At 31.3% G+C, this 20,540-nt stretch overlaps 3 protein-coding genes and 1 long non-coding RNA gene across 6 annotated transcripts; all 4 read right to left on the bottom strand.

Annotated features, from left to right (window-relative positions):
• Positions 1-489: 489 nt before the first annotated feature.
• On the bottom strand, positions 490-4,132 carry LOC100780738 (probable hexosyltransferase MUCI70). The gene is made up of 6 exons (XM_003550310.5): positions 3,502-4,132; positions 2,288-2,508; positions 1,999-2,175; positions 1,758-1,913; positions 1,008-1,284; positions 490-746 (listed from the first exon to the last, which is right to left on the bottom strand). Exons 1-6 carry the CDS (start codon positions 3,863-3,865, stop codon positions 514-516), a joined length of 1,428 nt encoding a protein of 475 aa, XP_003550358.1. The 5' UTR covers positions 3,866-4,132; the 3' UTR covers positions 490-513.
• Positions 4,133-6,161: 2,029 nt separating this feature from the next.
• Positions 6,162-9,200, bottom strand: LOC100305975 (uncharacterized). Of its 3 annotated transcripts, none has more exons than XM_006600058.4 (3): positions 8,772-9,200; positions 6,475-6,778; positions 6,162-6,395 (listed from the first exon to the last, which is right to left on the bottom strand). In XM_006600058.4, the coding sequence occupies exons 1-2, from the start codon at positions 9,105-9,107 to the stop codon at positions 6,491-6,493; spliced, it is 624 nt and encodes a 207-aa protein (XP_006600121.1). In that variant the 5' UTR covers positions 9,108-9,200; the 3' UTR covers positions 6,162-6,395; positions 6,475-6,490.
• LOC121173892 (uncharacterized) lies at positions 7,134-8,763 on the bottom strand. The gene is made up of 2 exons (XR_005889441.1): positions 7,894-8,763; positions 7,134-7,786 (listed from the first exon to the last, which is right to left on the bottom strand). It is a non-coding gene; the product is annotated as an uncharacterized lncRNA (long non-coding RNA).
• Positions 9,201-12,492: 3,292 nt separating the features above from the next.
• Positions 12,493-19,492, bottom strand: LOC100781278 (protein DETOXIFICATION 33). Its single transcript, XM_003550311.5, has 9 exons — positions 19,099-19,492; positions 18,109-18,304; positions 15,544-15,889; positions 15,355-15,441; positions 14,723-14,779; positions 14,069-14,307; positions 13,321-13,439; positions 13,001-13,087; positions 12,493-12,816 (listed from the first exon to the last, which is right to left on the bottom strand). The coding sequence occupies exons 1-9, from the start codon at positions 19,357-19,359 to the stop codon at positions 12,757-12,759; spliced, it is 1,452 nt and encodes a 483-aa protein (XP_003550359.1). The 5' UTR covers positions 19,360-19,492; the 3' UTR covers positions 12,493-12,756.
• Between the last annotated feature and the right edge of the window lie 1,048 nt (positions 19,493-20,540).

The following is a 20,540-nucleotide window of genomic DNA, read 5'->3' on the forward strand; positions in this document are numbered from 1 at the left end:
ATATGGCTATGGTTTAGAAGCAAAAGTTGATTGTAAAGATTACTTGTAACTATTCATTGTGTGTTTCACATGACCATTTTCCTTGCCATCATTTGCTGCCCCTGGAGTAATTGCTACATGTCTGACAGGAGAGATCTATTCCAACAACTACATATGGCAGCATTTATTTATTTTCACTAAATAAAATGGGTAAAGCAATATCACAATTTATGAAAACGTTGTTGTTATTATAGAAATTTGTATAGGGAAACAGGTCCAAAGCAAAATCTCTTTTTTGTTTGATTTGCCTTTCTATATCCTTTCTGAAATAACCTAATCAAAGAACTCACAGTAAACAGTAAATACTAAATACAAATTATAATCATTCACTGGCTATGAGAGAAAAGGGGGTGAGATAGAAAAAAAAAAAACACATATACCTGATTCAGATTGGCTAAAGAAACTAATGAAGTAAGGAATGAGTTAGATGAAAATGCAGGTAGGCATTCATTGCTTTGAACAAATTTTATTAAATCAGCTTTGCAAAGGTTTGGCCTTGCGGACATGGCCCATACTATTGACAAGATCCTTGCGGGTACAGACAGGAAACATATTGATATTTTTGAATGCTTTCAGCCGCCACAGGACATACGGGAAGCTGAGCTGATCCCTGGAAGTGAAGCGAGCCACCTCATTAAACCAGACGCACATCAATAGATTAGTTACTGGTGTATGCTTCCTGACGATAACAGAGGCTTCACATAGAGCTGCACAGCACAAGTATGATCAAACATTTTACAAAATATTGGTGCAAAGGTGAAAGGTGGGAATACAATCTAATGCAAGTCAAAGTTTGGCAACAGACTCAACGAGAGGATTGGAATCGATTGACATGATGAAGTAGAACATGAATTCTTCTTTTACAAAGAAAAGAAGAAAAAGGTTAAAATTACTCTAAGCCAGTGTTGTTAAACAGCGGCCAAGGTGCCACCATGGCAGAATGGCATAAAAATATGATCTCTGCATACCTTTTTTCCCATTAAATCTCTTGTCTTCAGGCAAGCCATCTTTTCTGTATTGATTCAGTTGCACTTCAACTTCCTCTGGCTTGGCTTTGTTCTTCTTGACAACAGCCTTAGCCTCATCATAGACACTACTGCGAGCTCCATGTTCTGATATAGCAAGTAAAGAATTTGAGCGCCAAAGGAGTGCTTCCAACACACCTAGTGGGTCTCTCCGGAATTGGGACTTGGAGTCTACCCAAATTGAGTATTTTGCTTGAGGAAAAAGACGATGGCTTAACATCTGAAAGATATCCAAGTGCACACGTAGTTTAAAAAGGGAACAAAGGAAAATTTTATCAGAGGATAATACACCCCCAAAAAAAGAACAAGTAGAGAATAACAGAGCATTCTAGCCATATACAACAATAACAAAAGCCTCATGTCATTAAGCGAGGTTGGCTACATGCACACAACACCCCTCTGCTTGGTTAAAGACTAATTTTTCAGAGATCTATTAAAGGAATAAATCTTATTTTATCATTGACAAATAAAGCATATGTCAATGTGTATAATTCATGGAGTTAATGTGGATTAAAAAGAGTTAATGAAGGACAACAACAATTTTTTCCATGCATTTCCATGCAGGGTATGGAAAAGAAAAAAAAAAGAATCTTCAGAGAAGGAATGGGTAGGACATGGAACTGTTTTAATACCTATCAAGACATAGTAAATGGCATACAAAAAGAAGACACCAGGCTTCAAAAGATTTAATACCTTGGGAATTTTACCATTCAACCTTTGGTCCGCAAAAGGAAGATCCCGAACAACAACAACACGCCATTTTCCAATAAATCCATTTTCCCCAATTCTGCGCTCCACTAATTCCTGCGCTTTCAGGGTGATTTCATCCCAGAATGCTACATAGCAAACCTGCATACCACTAAAAAGATTTGACAAATAAGATCAGCGACTTCTAACATATATTAACAATAAACTATTATACTGTTTATATAACCTTCTTAAGCGAAGCCTCAGACACTCCGATCGGTTGATAGAGATCATCTCCACCGCCAAATGCACAAGTAGATACAACAACTTTGCAACCTTGCATGTAACTTTTATCTTCATCAGATATCTTAAACCCCCCATTCACACTGTAGAACCCACAATGTATCGCCATTGTTTCTTTCTTCTGCATGAAGATGAAGAAGCAAAGGGTAGGGTAGGGTAGGGTATACACATAAACAAAAGGCCAAGCAGTGAAAGCAAGTAGCTAAAAGTGTGAACCAAACCCAGCTCATTACCTCAAAACTTTGATCTCTCTGCTTAAATGTTTGATTTCCAGTAAACAAATTAAACCTCGTGTCCTCTGTACGCAATTGAGACAACGTAACACTCCCTCCTACAAAAGACCGATCACTCTCTGACATGTATAAAACTTCACCAACAGGAACACTAGAAGATTCTTCTTCCACAGGGATATCCAGTTGCTCAAGCTTCTCGGGTGGTAGGAGCTTCAAGCAACCTGATTGGGATTAAAACCACACATCATATTGAACACCCCTATCTTATGAATCTTGAAAGGAAAAATTAAAATCGTCCCGCCGAGAATTGTCAACCCAGCATCCACCCAGACAATTAACAACTTTTAAGTCACAACAATAGATATTTCAATAACCTTAGACACTATTAACTATTAGTGCCACAAGTACAGATTAAAATTCTATACACATATTCATTTACTCTTAACTACTTCTGAGGCAAAGTTAATCCCCAGTAAACATTCCAATAACCTCACAACACTATTCACTACTTCCGAGACATACTTATCCATTAGTAAAACAAGCACATAAGACATTTCAACACACTATTAACCACTTGTTAGACATATTTAACTATTAGTATCACAAGTACAAAATGATAGCAGTTGTATACAAATATTCACTTAGCTTTAACCACTCGTCATTGGAGATATAAGGTTGGTTGGGTAGTTAAGAAAAAAGTAAAGACGGAAAAGGTCTTAGGTTCAATTCCTCTTGTTTACAAAAACTAACAAACTAACAATTAACATTTGTCAATAAAAAAACAATCATTAGACATTTCAATAACAACATGACAATATTAACCACTTGTGACTTGTGAGACGTATTTAATCATTAATGCACTATTTTTTTAATTTTTTTTGCTGACCATGTTATTGGTACGAAGAAGTCCTCACCGAAAAATAGTAACTAAATAGTAACTAATCTTTGTTGGGGACTATAAGCACATGGATATTTCTCTTCCAACACTTATTTCATACCCAAAGGCTAGTGAGGATTCAAACCTTAAACCATTTAGTAAAGAGATACAAATTGCTACCACTTGTGTCAATCTCGCTACCACTTGTGTCGATCACAATTGATTAATGCAGCAATTATAACTTATACTACAATGACATTTATTTACTCTTAGAAACTCCTAAATGGTACATTAATAATTCTACTAATATATTGAAATAGAGAGGAAAGGGACTTACGTTCTCTGACACCAGCGACAACATGGGTGGTGGGATCGAGGCGATTCAAGTTTGCGGGGGGTTCCTTGCGAAATGTGGGACTAGATCTATCAGCTTTATTAATGGGTATTTCTATGTTTAAACTAGGACTTCGGGCAATTCGGGTGGCCTCGAATATGAGCAAACCCACAGTGGGAACAATGATGAGAAGCATCCAGTATCTGAGAAGCAGCTTCCTCAGCAATCGTCTGTTCCCGAGTTTCTTGCGCTTCCGTCGCGCGCGGATCCGCATCCGACCCAGCTCGTCGGGTTCGTCATCCGAGACGGAGATCGACAAACCGTTGTTGTTGTTGTTGTTGTTGTTGCTGCTGCTGCTGTGGAACATTGTGGAAGGAAGATTTGGCCTAAGACGATAAGAGTGGAAGAGGGGAACTGAAACAGCAAATGATATATGATTTGAGGTTATCACTGTCTGTCGAACTCAGAATGTTGCAGGCAGAGATTTAACTGCCTATGATTTGATTTACTTTCATCGTGCTTGTGCGTGTGCCAGCAGCGTTTTATGTATCATGGTCCTCCTATGGTGCTTTAAATAATAATGGTTAGTCCATGTAAAAAAAAAAAAAAAATCTGTTTCATTATTATATACAAGGTTCACTTATCTAATTCATGAAAGATTAAAAAAGATAATTAATTTACTTTCTTTTTAATTTTTGTTCGTATTAAGTTTTATTTATTTATTGTATTCCCCAAAGTGATAGTGTGAACAACATACCCTTACTTTTAAATTAGTTAAATTTAAGACATGTTTTATTTAAATTACTATAATACTAAATATACCCTTACTTTTTTATTTTACATTTTTACTCCCTTTAACAAAATAATATCATTTATTGAATATTCCTTTTCGCTGTCATCCAAAATCAAATTTTTCCTTCATAAAATACATTTCAACGTAGAAAGCTTATAACTGAAACTAATTTAGAATCAAGTTTTAATTAAATTTGTTATGCGAATCATAATATTTTTTTCTTATTTATCCTGAACTTGAAGTACTTGAATAAACCTAATAGAGATAAATCGTTCTAACAAATATTAAGATTTAAGACTAATATTTAAATCTGACATTAGTATTTAACTCAGATTCATCGAAATAAGAATAATATCTTCTCTTAATTAATTAAATTGGATTTAATAACATGACTTCACATGTGAGCTGTGACTTTTAACAAACTCAACGACCTTTTCCGTCAAATGTGTCTATGAGTTTTCCTCAAGAATGATAACTTCATTCAATCACTACTCTTGTATATATTCTGACTTGATCATCGAAGTATGTGTCGTGCCACTACCGAAGTTGTTCACCGTGGACCACCACAAAGCATTGTACATCCAACTTGAATCACGTCTCATTTACACATCACAACATAATTCAATGATTACAAATTAATTCAATCATACTAATTTTATTCAACTTTAAAAGATACATAATCAAATAAGTTTTTAAAGGCATGATTCTCCTACTTAGGTGTCTTTTTTAACAATAGTCGTGTGTGTGATGTGTGTTTCAATTGAAACTAAATTTGAATTGTGGATGGAAAAAAATAAGAGAAAAGACCCATTGAAAATAATCAGTCAAGTTTTATGATAAAAATAAGCATAAAAAAAATTGATACATTTCATATCAAATAATGTAGTTAAAATAAAAATAGTTATCTTTAATGGAAAAGTAAGTGAAGAATGATAACTAACTTATTTCTAGATGATAAATTTGAAAGTTTATCTAGTCAAACTTCGGATTTTTAATTCGTTGGATTGAATGAATAAAAAAGTAGTAGCAAAGTAACAAAAAATGCTCAAATTCATTGCCTTTCCAGTTTGTTATTGGTATGAGTCATAAGTTGGTTATTTAAAAGTAATGATATATCCTCCTATAAATTATTTTACAAAATTTTCTAATACTTTATAAAAAAATATTAAATAAAAGGTAAATATATTTAATATCTTGAAAACAAAAAAATATATTTATTTATCATACAAAACAGGTAAAAAAAGATTAGTAGAAGAATGTAGCATGAAGATTTAGAATTATTTGTTATTTGATAGAAAACTAATATTATATCAAATCCTCGTATAAATTTTCCTACTTTTTTATAAAAATTAAATATATTTAATATATTAGAAATATAAAACGAATTCAATATTTAATACTACTTAAAGAGTAGAAAGGAATTTAGCCTCCCCTTTACGATGGATAAAGATAGACTTGACATAGATAACAGGAATACTGGAAGCAGTTGGCATGGGAACCAAAATGCTGCACATCCAATTTTTTATTGGTGTTGTTTTTGTATCCGTATTGTTCCCCTGCATAGCCCCACACAATAGAGGGCATTCTAAGGACGCGTGGGAATCTCAACATTGAGATCAAGTCATGTAAAAGAGTTGTTCTTGTGAGAGCACAATAAAGGGCATTCTAAGGACACGTGGGAATCTCAACATTGAGATCAAGTCATGTAAAAGAGTTGTTCTTGTGAGAGCACGATGTCTAGGGGCACCACCAATCAATAGTTTATGTCTATGTTTCACAACCGATCAAAATTGAGATAGTAAGAAATTTCACATGTCATTGTTTCAAATATTTCAATATGCCAAATGAAGGTACAAACAGGCACAAGAAATGAAGAGTAAAAGACCACAAAATTTAGGTCTTGAAAAGAAACCTGCAATATAGTAAAACATGTGATTTTGGTTGGGGGTAAAAGGGAGAGACAAATATTACATACCTAAAATTCCCAATTCCATACAGATCAAGGAAACAAGAGATGGGAAAACAGGGAGCAGGATTCTGAATACATACGCCTTCGGATATTTTTCAATTTCTCTTTACTTTTCCTAACCCGAAAAACCTACAACTACAAATGAAAACAATCAATAGTTCCAAATGTAACTCATTTCCAGAGACACCAGGAGGAAAGAAAAGACAGACCATACATGTAACATCCCAACCTCAACGCTTGGAATATTGAGGGGCTTTACGAGCTTTCTTGAGACCAACTTTCTTCCTCTCAACCACTCTGGAATCTCTTGTAAGAAGTCCTTCCTGTCTCAAAGGTACTCTATGATCTTCGCTCACCTTCAGCAAGGCACGAGCAATGCCAAGAGAGATTGCCTGAGCCTGACCAGACAGGCCACCACCCTCAGCTTTGACAAAAACATCATAATTACTTTCATATCCCAAAGTTATTAAGGGGACCTTAATGTATTGAAGCCACAATGGATTTCCTTGAAGATATTCCTGCACAACATTGAAATAAATCACACAAAAGAAGATTAAATGGGGACAACACTTATCACACTCACACACACACACACACACATAGAGAGAGAGAGAGAGAGATCTAAGGCGTAAAAATCCAATAAAAAATGAAAAACTCCTGAAAGACAAAGTCACATCTGTAAAGAGGCTGTACTCAGGTTACAAATACTTGAACATTGTCTGATTTCAATTTAAACATGTTTCTCATTAATCCTCAATCCAAGATGACAATATGAGAAATTTCTTCATGTGATTATTAATAGGAAATAGCAATTCATTCATAATATGAAATACAAATTACATTTAAAATTAAACAGTAAAAGACACACACATAGAATATGTCATAACTCATAATACTAACTATTCTTTCATTAAAGAAAATGAAGAACTTAGTAAAAAAATCCAACACCAGACAGATGTTCAAATTAAATCAAGTTAGAGCCATCATATCAAATGACACACTTCAAGGGATGCTTGGTAGAGGTGGTGGAAAATAAAAGGTGAGAGAAAATCATCCTATTTCCACATCAACACAACCATGCAAAGCCAAAGTGATAGTGAACAAGACAGAGTTCAGTGTAGGAGAACCCGTTCTAGCAAAAGAACGAGTTGGAGTCCCCCCACCCCCCACCTAACAAAAGATCCCACAATGAGCACATCCTTTTTGTGTTTTTGTTTTCAACAGTAGAAGTTTGTCATGATTTGTGAAGCAGAAGTTGGCATAGCACATGCAATTGGTGATTCAGATTGAGCAGTCAAGGAACCAAGTTCCATTTGTTTTCTTCCTGAATAATCAGGGAGGAAATCTTGTTATAGAAGGTATTGAATCCATCAGTAGAATCTGACCTCTGACTTGGGAGAAAGCATTATTAACGCCCATGAGGAAGTACATGACACATTCCATGCGGATGTAATCAAGAAGAGGTTTCACACCTTCACAAGATACCCACCCAGCTCTTCCCAGATACTCTTCAATTTGGTACAGTACTGATTCACATTAAGTGACCCTTGAGAGCAGTTAATCAACTCGTTTGACTGAAAAAAACAGATCAATTATGTTGCTGAACATGTGCTTCAAGGTCCAGTTCACTCACATTTGTTTCCTTGGAGATGGAATTAAGGGGCCAAACGGAAATGATACTTTAGTGACTCTGCCATTCCAGAAGCATTGGCGCTCCAGAAGCATCTGCTCTGTTGACCAGGCCATTCACAAAACCATCTGCTTTCGCAACTGAGACCATTTTCATGGAATGGAGCAATGTACTGTAATCGTCACTGGTGAGGGGCCAAGAAACCAGGTTCAGGCCTGGGTTATCCAAAGGACGAAGAAAGAATGAATTGGAGATGTCATCCGTGGCAGAAGAGGAAGCCATTGATGAGCAAGAAGAGAAATCGCAGGAAGCCAAGTAGCCAGCGAACTTATAATACCAACAAGTTAGTGAATCAGAAGATTCTGAATTCATTGAATTTCACATAGCAGTGGCACAATACATAAATATATCAGCAGCTCCAACTCATTAACTCAAGACAATACTGTTTGAGCAACTATCAGAATCTATGACAAACAAAACTAACTAACTAACTAATTAAGATCATGTTTGACTAAATTTTTTCCATAAGTGCTTATAGGAGAAAAAAAAACTAAAAAGGTAAAATGAATTGAGTTTCTCTTAAGTTAAAATTAACTTCGAGAAGCTCTAAGACCTTTTATATTGATCTTAACTTATCAGGTAAGCTCCATTTTCATTTTACCTTTATTTTTTATTTTTCTTCTGCTATAAGTGCTTACGAGAAGTTTATCCAAACAAGACCTAACTTAATAACCTGAAAAAATCAATTCCAGTAACTAAATAGTAATAGACTTAAAATGTAATTCTCATTTCGGCAAATTGAAGAACACGGCTAGATTTTCGGAATAATAATAATAAAATCAACGAAACCGAGAATTTGAAACAAGCACAGAAAGAAAGACCTTAGCGTCACGGTAATTGATGATGAATTTGCCGGTTCCTTCCTGAAGAACGACGCGAGCGATGGCGCTCTTACGGCGACCGGTGCCTATGATAGTTTGCGCGGCGAATCCACCTGGGAGCCTCGACTTGACGTAGTTCTTGAGGTCTTCGGTTTCCGGTTCCGCGAGTGCGGTGGCGGAAACGACGAGGGAGGAGGGGGTTTTGGGGAAGCGCGAGACGGAGACGGAGAGGGATTCGGTTCTGGCGAAGGAGAGAGTGTTTGGTCTCTGGGAAATGTGGGAAGAGAAGGAAAGTGAAGAGAGGGAGGTTGTGAGCGCCGATAGAGAAACCGCCATTGTCTTCCTTCCACTGCCTCGGTGCCTTGGCAAATTCAAGCTCCACTGGATAGTGTACACTACGTAAGGATGTAGCCAGAGAAAGGGGATAACGATTTAGAGGTTTTTTTTATTTAACCAAAGAACGGGAAAAAAAAAACACATGGATTTTTCAAAAAAAATTTAACCTCATTTACCATACGCCTATATTAATAATATCTAGAAACATTAAATTCTATTTGAGGGATTATATTTTCATTAATTTTTTTAGAGCAATACTTTGTTTGATATACATAACTTTTGCAATCAGACTTTTTTTTTTCTTAATTGTGTTTTTATTCTAATTTTTTTTATTTTTTTCAAATTTTATTCCCATCTTTTTATTTAACATATTTTACCTTTAAGAAATTTGTGAATTTAACTCTAATCATTTATCCATTACTAACCATAAAAATTGGGAATAAAATGTGTCAAAAAAAATAGGGATAAAATATGCCAGAAATATAAAATTGTGCATATCATTTACCAAAAATTTATAAAAAAGTGTAATTATATTGGGAGAAAAATGAGAGAGGATACAATTAACAAGTTTCTTAAGAATTGGGATAAAATGCACTAAATTAATTTGTTGAGATAAAATTTTCAAAATTAAAAAATAGAGGTAAAAAGTATATTTAAATCATTTTTTAGACCATAGTTATCTTTTACGAGAGACATGATAATCATGTTTGAATTCTGTATCATCATTATAGATGATAAAGATTCTAATTAAGTTAGAATAATTTCATGTCAGTTGATTCACACAATGATAATTAAACTTTTAATTTTATAATATTATTTATCAATTATACTACATTGTCGTAATAATAATTTATATTCAATTTATTTTGTTGTTATAATCTTTCATTATTCTTCTTACATTCAAAAGACATTGTTTAGTTTTGTGATTTTGGGGTAGAATGAAAGAGGGAAAGGAATTCTTACATTTTATATGTATTATTCTGTAATAACAATTATCTATAACAATTTCATAGAAACTTTTAAAAATAATTAAAATAAAAAAAAAAAACAAGTTTTACCTAAATATGCATCAAGTATCTTTATTTTACAATGTGAAGAAAAATAGATTTTACCCTCAACTACATATATTTTTTTCTTTACCTTTTACCAAATTTTGTGGTGGTCATTATTTGTCTTTTAAGAATATGTTTGTTCACGAATTAAAAATGTATTCTTGATAATGTAATATTTTCATGTTTGTTTTGAGTTTTTTAAAATTTATTCCTAAATATTCTTCGTTAACAAGAAAGTGGTAAAAACATTATTTTGACTTCTACTCCCATGATAATGGGTGGAAAAGTTTTTTTTTTCCACCAGAACACTAAGACTTTGTTTAAACTTAAAATAAAGTATTTTTTTAGAAGAAAAAAAAAGATTTACTTATTAAAAAACACAAAATTGCCTTTTAAAAAAAAATTGGGACAAATAACTCCCGTATTCATATATAAAGACACAATTACCTAATTGATTAAGATTAAAAAAATAATTAAATTAGTTGACAATAATCAATTTATCTTAAATTAATAATTATTTTCAAAATTATCTTTATAATTAATATTTCTCTTTCTTCTAATTAGTTGTCATGTATTCTCTCTTCATTAAATTATAAGTATTTATAGTTTAAAAATAATTAATAAAATAACATTATAAATTGAATCTTATAAAAAGATAAAAGTATAATTTTAAATTTGAGTCTTATAAATAGAAAGAAAGAGAGTAGATGAAAAAATAAACTTAAAGAAACAAGTCACATGAAAAGTTATTTTCTAACTCAATCATAACTTTTGTTTTTTCTAATTCTTTTAAATTTTAAAAATATTCTTAAAAATATTAATATCTAACCAAACATATTTTTAAATAGTTCCAATAATAATATTTATGGTATGATATTCTTGAGAATGTGATTCCTTATAATACAATATCATTTTGTGAAACAAATATTTTTTTGAAAGATTAATTTTGGTTCTTTATCATTTAATTTTAGGTCAATACTACCCTTTTTGTCAAACCTTCATCTTCTTTCCCCTTACTCCCTCCCTCACCCACTTTATTCTTTTGGCTTAATTACATATTTTTCCTCCAAATTTTTATAATTTCACAAATTTTATCATTGAAATTTTAATTTTGTGAATTTTATCATCATATTAGTTATTTTTCTCAAATTTTACCATTAAGGCTTGTCTTCTTCCTTGTCCAATTTTGCTTTCTTCTCCATTTTTTTTTCTTGCCGTTAGTGAAGTTCTTTCCCCTTTGTTGTAAAACATCATATTCTTCTCTATTATTATTAGTGTTCGTCGTCCCCGTCAAAGACATTGGTTTTAAATCCAAAAATCATTTTTTTCTCTCATAGAACATGTTTTAAAAAAAATATTTTTACAGATTTTTTAATTATAAAATATTATTGCCTCAATAAAATTTTACAGATTCTAACATAATTTTTCAGAAATTGAATTCATTGTAACATCAAACATGAACAAAAGATAAGGTGACGGACAATTTTCATATAGCTGCGGCAACAAAAATTTGTAATTATCATCTAAAATTTATAAAATTGACTCAACATTTCTACCGAATAAACGAGTCTGCAATCATTTCATGATTTAGCACTTAATTACCTTCAATTTTGGACAAAAACTTAACGTGATGGTAAAATTCGAAAAAATTGAATAATACAGTAGTAAAGTTCACAAAATTGAAACTTTGGTGATAAAATTTGTAAAATTATAAAGTTGAATGATAAAATATGTATTTAAACCTATTATTTTCCAATCTTTCTCATACACTAGAGAAACAAAACATGAATCTATAGAAGAAAAAGATGAAAAACAAGGAGGCTTTTGCCATTGATTTATTATTGTTTTTAACTTGTAGAGATTTTGGTGCAATTGATATTTAAAATTGTTCATTGATTTCTGATTTGATATTTTTTCGTGTGGACAGGAGGCTTTGATATTTTGATAAGCCTTGAGGTGGGACTTTTTGCATAGTGGCAGATAAAATTGCCAAATGAAACATTTTCCTTACCCAGATGTAGAAAAATGGAATTTTTTAACCATGAATCTTGACCCAATCCGTTATCTTTTCTTCATGATTGGAATAAAATATATTTTTTAATATGTTACTTGCATTGGAGAGACTACTTATATTGATTGAACCACATAAGATAACAAAACACATCAATCGTTTTGATAAATGATGAATCAAGAAAAAGTTCAAACATAAACACTCATGTATAAACTTTGCTTAACTTTTTTTTTTCTCAATAGATAATTTGTTTATATTTTTATATTTGAAAAATATTAGCATCGTTGTAATTAGAGGTGTGAAAAGATATAACAAACATAGATTTAAGGTGGTGTGATTTATAGATAAGATTGAGATTCTTTTGTTTAAATACTACTAACTTAGTTAAACACTTGTAATTAGTGCTCAACCAAATGGTGCTCAATCATGTGAAATATCCATGTAGAAATCATAACAAGCTGGCCTATAATCTAAAATTAAATTTCCAAGTCCTCACTCAAATACATGTCGAAAAATTTAAAGTTCTTCATTTATTGGTGCCACTCAATAGAGTCTCTGTCTAATTCTCTACTATGATAAAAAAAAATCATTGATCATATGAAATTGCTCCTCCCCACTTTCTCACGCGGCTTTCTGCTTCTTCAGCCTGTGAAAACCATTGGCAACAAATTAAATTTGAACAAATAACATGTTACTTATTTGTAGAAAAAGAAGATTGCTAATTCCCATCACCTTAACTCTAAATTGGAACATTTACTTTTGGAACTTCCTTAAACTCTAGCAGAATTAAATTAAATAGAGAGAAATTAATAAATGTGTAAAGTACCAACCTCTTTTTTCCAGTTTCGTATTGAAGTGACGATTATAAGGATTGTAGTCTGCAAAACTATGCCTGCAATCATCCCTGACCAAATACCCTGAATTACACAGGCATAAAGATTAAAGAGCTGTAAGAATAAAAAGTACACTACTAATACAATAATAAATAAAATTGCAAACAATTAAGATTGATAATGTTTTATTGGTTACAGTTAAGATTGATAATGTTATTGATTATGAATTATGAATCCCTTCTTATAATTGTTGCACTTTATTCCAAATCTGTTGGTGTATAATTTCAAGACGAGAGAAAGTAGTGATGGTACATCACCTCTGCTCCAAGACCAAGTTTAAATCCCAATATTATCCCTGCCGGTAATCCAACTAGATAGTAGCACACAATGTTGATGTATGCTACTAGAGATTGCCAGCCAGCCCCAACAGCAACACCTAAAACCAGTCACCACAAAGGCATAAAATAGTATTAAAAAAGCAGAACTTAAATGCATTTCTTTAAACATTTTTAGTGTTATTTTGTAATTAAAATTTAAGTTTCAACTTGTTAATTTACGTGATAAAAGTTTGTATTAAAGATCTACATAAGTTATTGAGAGAAAACTCTAATTCAAATTAAAAATAAGACAAACTTAGATATAATTCTATAAGTATTGTTAGTGTTGTTCTTCAATCCTATTTGAAGTTTTCTTTTGATAATCTACAATAACAGTACAAAAAAATAGTTAGATGAAACCTGCATTCTATTATTTTTTTAATGGGTCCCTCCATTCTAATATAAGAACAATATCAACAACATATATAGAACAACTTTTTTTATGGATCCATGTTAATTGTCAGTTATTAATTAGTAGAAATATTCAAACTCATAATCTTTCTAAATTTTTTTTCATTCACCATCAAATCCAACTTAGAACCCCTAAAATTACATGTAAGTTTTCTCCTTAAAGCCAACACTAACTCACTAAGAGTACTTAAAAAGTTGCATTTAACTTGTAAAAAAGAAAATGTAATCCTTGAATGGATAATGTAATTTGCCTGAGTTCATTGTTTGTGGGACTAACCTGATAGGACTGGTTGAAGGCTGTTTAGAAGCACTGTGACAGCTAGCAAAGCAGAAAGCCTAGTTGTTTCATTGGCAACTGGAACACTGGTGGTAAACAAGTAGGGAAAGTAATCCTTTGTTAATAGCACTCCGATCATGACAACAACACCTATGGACACTGATGTGATGGAAACCACCCACACTGAAAACTTTGCAGCCTTGAAATCACCAGCTCCAAGTTCATTTGATACTCTCACACTGTCCATAAATTAAATCAAGTACTACTTCAGAATAATATTCATTAGTCACCCCTATATAATGTCCCCACATGATTAATGAGGAATTAGATGAGTTTGTTTAAATTTAAAATAAATAATTTTAAAATATGTGTTTTTTAAAAAGTATTTTTAAGTAGATAAAATTTGTTTTTTAAAAATAAAAAAATTGTTTAATTTAAATAAAAATAATTTTGACAAACACATCAGAAAAATAAAAAATTATTTATTTTATTAAAAAAAGTTATTTTGAAAAAATAAGTTTAAACAATGTGATTCATGGAAAATCAATCCAAATTTCAAAACCAACTATTCATTAGGTTATGGGAACATAGAGGTTTTCTATATATGGAGTGACTAGAACTGTATTATGAAAAAGAAGAGAGAGAGATGATCACCTTATAGCAGCATTGAACCCAATCGCAATCATGGCATCCCAACCATTTATGTTCATACTGCAAACATGGAAACAAGTATTAGTTATCAGTAATGATCTTAGATTTTGATATGTTGACACATTGTAAAATAAGAGCACATTGTAATTCGCTCTTATTCTAGTCCTTCGATTTCATCAAATTCCTAAATTTAATAATCCCTTAAGTCACACATTGTATGTAATTTGAGATTAAAGTGGGTGACAAGGAGACTTTTTTTTATATATAATTTCGTTATTTCTAGAAACTAAAGTGACAATGAATCCAGTAAAAAAAGAAAGAAAGTGGCAATGAGTTCAGAAACTAAATTAACTTTATAGTTTTGCAATATGAATACATGTCATTTTCTTCAGCTGTTTTATTTAAATTTTAATGTTACCAGTCTTCATATTTAATAAAAAAAATACAATGCATTTGTAATCTTTGAACAAGGATTACAAAGTACAAACACAATTTTTTGTAATTTTTAAAGACTTAAAACAAACAAAATTTAAATAGAAACTAATTAAAAATAAAAGGGTCAGAAACCATTTTTAAGCCATTATAAGAGAATTAAAAGGGACTGAGGGGGAGGGAGGGTAGAGAATTTTTTTTACCAGATAGATATGGCATCAACAGGTATCAGAGGATTTTCCAAACGCCCTGTTATCACCACCAGTATCATCAAATACCAAAACTCCAAGCTGCAAGAGTTCACATTTAATTAACACCATATTTATTTTCAGCAAATATGAATATATACACTCAAGGTCCAATGCAAAATGAAGTTAGCTTGAGAAAAATACCATAACATAACAGCTGAAGCCAAAGAAAGCTTTACAAAACCAAACAAGTCCGAAAATGCTAGCCATGTAAATCCACTCCATGCTCCATCTGACTTAGTGATGAAAATGTACAACAATTGTGCAATCACAATCACCCACCATGATGTATTGAGAGTAACTGCTGCTCCAATTAGGCCCCATCCAAGCTTAAATATAACAAGCCAACTAAAAAATGTGTGCAGCACCAAAACAACTACTGATATCCATAACATCACCAGCACTTTCCTCTGTGCCTGTAGGAACTTTACTATTGGAAAGTTTATAGCGTATGCAAACAACTGAGGTATCATCCACACAGCAAACTTTCCTACAAAAATTAAGTACAAGTAAATAATAATAATAATAATTTTTAATGTGTAAGCATTTCAATAAAATTTTGGTGGATCTCAATCTAAACTAGGAGAGCTAATCATTAAATGAGATGTAATATCCACTAAATTTATGATTTTCAATAAATTTCCACCAATTAATATTAAAAAGAAAAGAGAATATCAAACAATTTTCTAACACATATATATATATATATATATATATATATATGTTTTTTATAATTATTTATCTACTTATTTTTTTATTATATGGAATAATGTAAAACTCTTAAAAAATTATTACAGACCAAAATAATCAGATTATCTATTGATGTTTAAAAAAAAAATCACATCGACTATTAATTACAAGTAAACCAGTAAATACTCAACTATTTTCAGCTTACACCAGGGAAAATTAATTACTATTCTGTAAAAGGAAAGTGCAAGAGGTGATGCTCACTGGTCACCAGTAATTGACCCATTTTCCAATCCAGACTCTTTTTTCTGGATAGACAAGAGCCAATGGATGGATGGAGGGAACTGAGTACTGACCACTGACCACTCAGCAGAAATAATATTGAAGCTTAATGGTCCGTTTGATTGGAAGAAAAGAAAAATTTGAAAGTTGATTTGGAAAGGAAATAAAAGAAAAAATTCAAATTTTTGTTTTTTTAGTCAACTTTTTTCTCTTTTTTTTTCTACTTTCTATCCAACCAAATAAAAAAAGAATTTATGCACTTACTTAACTTAAATATGTTTCTAACTCTTATATTACATATTCATTTTTTTTATTCCTATAATTTTTTTTATTGTTTTGATCTCTGGAGGATATTTTTTAATTTATAAGTATTTATATAAAAAATAAGAAATTTTAAAAAATGAATTAATTGTAAATCATATATATATGTGAGATACATTTTAAAAAAGTTTAGAAAAATATCATATTTCAAACTTTTACACTTTCATACACATAGACAAAGAGATACATGTCTGAACACACATACATACACATGCATATAAACACACATATATATATATAATAATAATAAATTCATTAGTATTATTAAACATTTATTTATTATTTATTTTATGATTTGTTTTTTTCTACAGTTATTTTATTTTTAAAGTAATAAGTTATGTTCACATATACATTTTCTATTTAAAAATCGTTATTCATAATGACTAGCTCTATTTTAAAAATTTATTTAAATTATGCAATATTTAAGTAGTTTTGAATTAAAGTTATCCTAAAATATATTTAAATTATGCAATATTTAAGTAGTTTTGAATTAAAGTTATCCTAAAATATATGAAAAGGTCTCATTCTCATTTAGTAGGATTAGTATATACAATTATCGTTCTACTTATACCTGCTGCATAGTACACATGCGCGGTTGCCTATTTTCCTAACATTAATTTATGACAACTTGTTCCGGTAGTCCCCACTGTTGAAATTTAGGAGGAAATAATTGTCAAGTTCCAAGAGGACTGTGGTCCACCGATAGAATAATGTGTACCTTGGATTCTATTTTTCACGAGTAATTTAATACTATATGACTTAAAATATGATTTTAGTTGTCATAAATCTGTATACTTTTCTTTTAAAGTCTGAAACTATTGAATTTGGTCTATTTATAAGAGTTTGATTTTTTTGGGTGTAATAATTGAAAAATTGACATATAAGTCACCTTTATTGTCATTTTATTATATATGATATTTTTATTTCATATGACTTCTCTTTTAATTTTTTTAAGTCATTAGATCTATTTTTTTACTTCGGTTCAAAAATCTCTTCCCAACCCATATAATCAAATTGCAAAAAAACTTATCATATAGACTGAGGATCTCCATTTTCAAATTTTAGTTTTAGTCATTTAAAAACAAAAAGTCTCTGGATTTTATCCCTTCAAAATAAAAACAATTTTTTGAATCCTCAATAGTTATTTAAAGTAAATAAATAACATTATTTCAGGGATTTAGAATTCTTTTGAAAAGGTGATCACACACTAAATGACACTACACAAACTAGCTGTATTATATTCTGGTATTTGAGCTCATTTTTTATAAATAAAGAAAAAATATATTGCTAGTATTTTGTCTCCTAAATTAAGTTTAGAATGATTTGAAGTTTTATTGAATGTTTTTTTGTATGGTCGGTGTAAATGTAAGAGAATTATTATAAGATATAGAATGATTTGAAGTGAAGTATAGAACTGACCAGCAGCATCTGAGATCTCAGCCGTCTGTCCAGCGAGCCTCAAGATGGGAGGTGACCAAATATAAAGAGGTAACAAAATAAGGGCAGTGATGAACAAGATGACCCATGATCTCTGCATGTACACACCCAACATCCTGATCTGTCCCGCACCGTATGCTTGCCCACACAGAGTCTCCAAGGCACTTCCCATTCCCAACTGATCTCAACAAAAACATAATCCATCAATTTCACATCTTAATCAACTCTTCCAAATTATTACTTTTTTTTCACTTTTCTGTATAATTAATATTTAAAACGATATAAAATAAACTCAGAATAGCTTTTACACTTATTAATAAATAAAAAAAATAGTATTTTCTTAATTTATAATTAAACCAGTTTTATGAAGACCACTTGTGCTAAAACCTTTCTTGTACTTAAAATCTAACCTTGGTGCTAAAACCAATTTTAACTTTGGAAATACAATTTAGCATTGCAGAATGAAAAATATAACTTTGCTTCTCACTAGCAATGCAGATCCTCTGCACTTAAAATATGAACTGCAGGGATCCCATTCCTTCCCACTATGTTCTGCCCATTTATTTTTACCTCTTCAACAAAAACATGCCATAGACATCAATGCATCAACTTTACATATATATGCCATGGACATGAATGAGTACATTATCCAACAACAGTCCAACAGTTTGTTTAAGCTATCAAATAAAAATGTGAATGATTTCATGTTGATTTCTCAAAACCTCTGCCTCTTTTGCATGGGTAATATCAAAGTTTTTACATTATCATTCAACTACAAAGCATTATGTATGATACGGCTATTGAATTTTACAATGACAATCTTAGTAGTCATGTCAGTGATGATTTCTGAATGATTAACCGTTTATACTGACAATGCATAAAAATTAAAGTGATGAATTGAATCAAAGCATCAAATTTCTTCATGACATGATTTCAAACAATTGAGTTAAAGAAAGCAAATTGTTTGAGTACCATGACTCCAAAGGCGAGGCCAGCAATAACAGAATTTTCAACAGAAACTGCTGCAAGATCAAGGTCACCAACAAGGCCAGCAAATGTTTGAGTGAGTGCACCAAGTGAGTACTGACATATAGAGGTAACGATAGCAGGGCCAGCTATTTTCCATAGCTTCTTCGACTCAAACCCAAATCTCTTAACAACAGTGTTCGGTGTCTTCTCCTCCTCAACATTAGAACAAGAGTTGTCAATGTTTTCTAGTAAGGGAGAATCCATTGGCTTGGTTAGTAGGTTACTTGGCACTGAATGAGACACCTACTTACTTGTGCTACTAATATCAATTTCAAATACCCTTTTCTTTTTTTTTTTTTAAGAAACGAGAATTTCAAGTGGCCTTTGAATATCAGACAGATTCCTTTATCTTATTATATACTCGGAAACCATTATCTACCCGGGGGTTGCCACGGGATAAGCTGGTTGGTGGCTACGCCACACGTTCCATCATGTAAAGTTTGTTGGACTTGGATTTGATGCAATTTTTCTCAATAAATATCATTTGTACTATTGTCATAAGTGCAACTATTATGAAATAATTTTTCAACCAAACACATCTTATGAAACATTTTTTTTTGGTTAAAAGAACAAAAGAAAATACATTTAAAATAAAATAAAATTACATGAGTATAACTTATTTTAAACTTTAAATGAAATTATGTTTCCACCCTCCCTCTCTCAAATGTTATATATCTCCGGAAGTTTTACATTTACATTTAATAAATAATCTTTTGATTCTTACAAATAAAAAATCATCCTATCTACTGAAAATCATCTAAGTGTCTTTATTTTCCTGCTTAAGTATTTGTTTATCGTCAATATAATATTTTCTCTCTTTAACCTACCGTAGGTTAAAACACATTACTTTTTTAATCGGCGTAAATAAGTCATTGGCATGATACTAGGTACAATTCTTAAAGGTCTACTCCTCTATCTTGTGCTCTTAGTTGGGACCATGAGAAAAAGGAATCACATCAAAACCAAAGTAGAAACGCATGAAATACATAATCCCCTTATCAACGTTGCATCATGAACACCTAATAATTTTCAATTCCACAATTAATCTGCAACTCCCAACATCAAAGGTTGGTCCCCATCAAAAATAAAATAAAATAGAGACAAATAGAAGTCACGCCTATAATGATCAAATATCATTTTTTTTTGTCTGTGATCAATATAACAAATCAATTAATGCTATCACTGTCTCTTAAGGCTATTTTTGTTTTTTCTAAAAAAAAGTCTAATTTTTTCTTTGGTATAGTTATATTTTTTTTGGGTATAGCTCTTAAGTCTAGTTTAAATTATCATTACCACGTTTTGCTAAATTTAATTTAGAGAATAATGTAGAACTTTAAATAACACTATAAAAATATAATAAAACTTTAAGTATGAGATGGTCATGG

The sequence above is a fragment of the Glycine max genome, chromosome 17 (genome assembly GCF_000004515.6).
Source record: "Glycine max cultivar Williams 82 chromosome 17, Glycine_max_v4.0, whole genome shotgun sequence".
NCBI lineage: Eukaryota > Viridiplantae > Streptophyta > Magnoliopsida > Fabales > Fabaceae > Glycine > Glycine max.

Coding starts and splice junctions, on each gene's coding strand:
- LOC100781278 (XM_003550311.5), bottom strand. CDS start 19,359: ATGGATTCTCCCTTACTAGAAAACATTGACAACTCTTGTTCTAATGTT. Junction 18,305..19,098: donor GCCTCGCCTTTGGAGTCATG/GTACTCAAACAA, acceptor TGTTGAGATCAG/TTGGGAATGGGAAGTGCCTT. Junction 12,817..13,000: donor TACGAAACTGGAAAAAAGAG/GTTGGTACTTTA, acceptor TGGTTTTCACAG/GCTGAAGAAGCAGAAAGCCG.
- LOC100780738 (XM_003550310.5), bottom strand. CDS start 3,865: ATGTTCCACAGCAGCAGCAGCAACAACAACAACAACAACAACAACGGT. Junction 2,509..3,501: donor TGTCGCTGGTGTCAGAGAAC/GTAAGTCCCTTT, acceptor AATCCCAATCAG/GTTGCTTGAAGCTCCTACCA. Junction 1,914..1,998: donor CTGAGGCTTCGCTTAAGAAG/GTTATATAAACA, acceptor AGTGGTATGCAG/GTTTGCTATGTAGCATTCTG.
- LOC100305975 (XM_006600058.4), bottom strand. CDS start 9,107: ATGGCGGTTTCTCTATCGGCGCTCACAACCTCCCTCTCTTCACTTTCC. Junction 6,779..8,771: donor TCAATTACCGTGACGCTAAG/GTCTTTCTTTCT, acceptor AATGTTGTGCAG/GAATATCTTCAAGGAAATCC.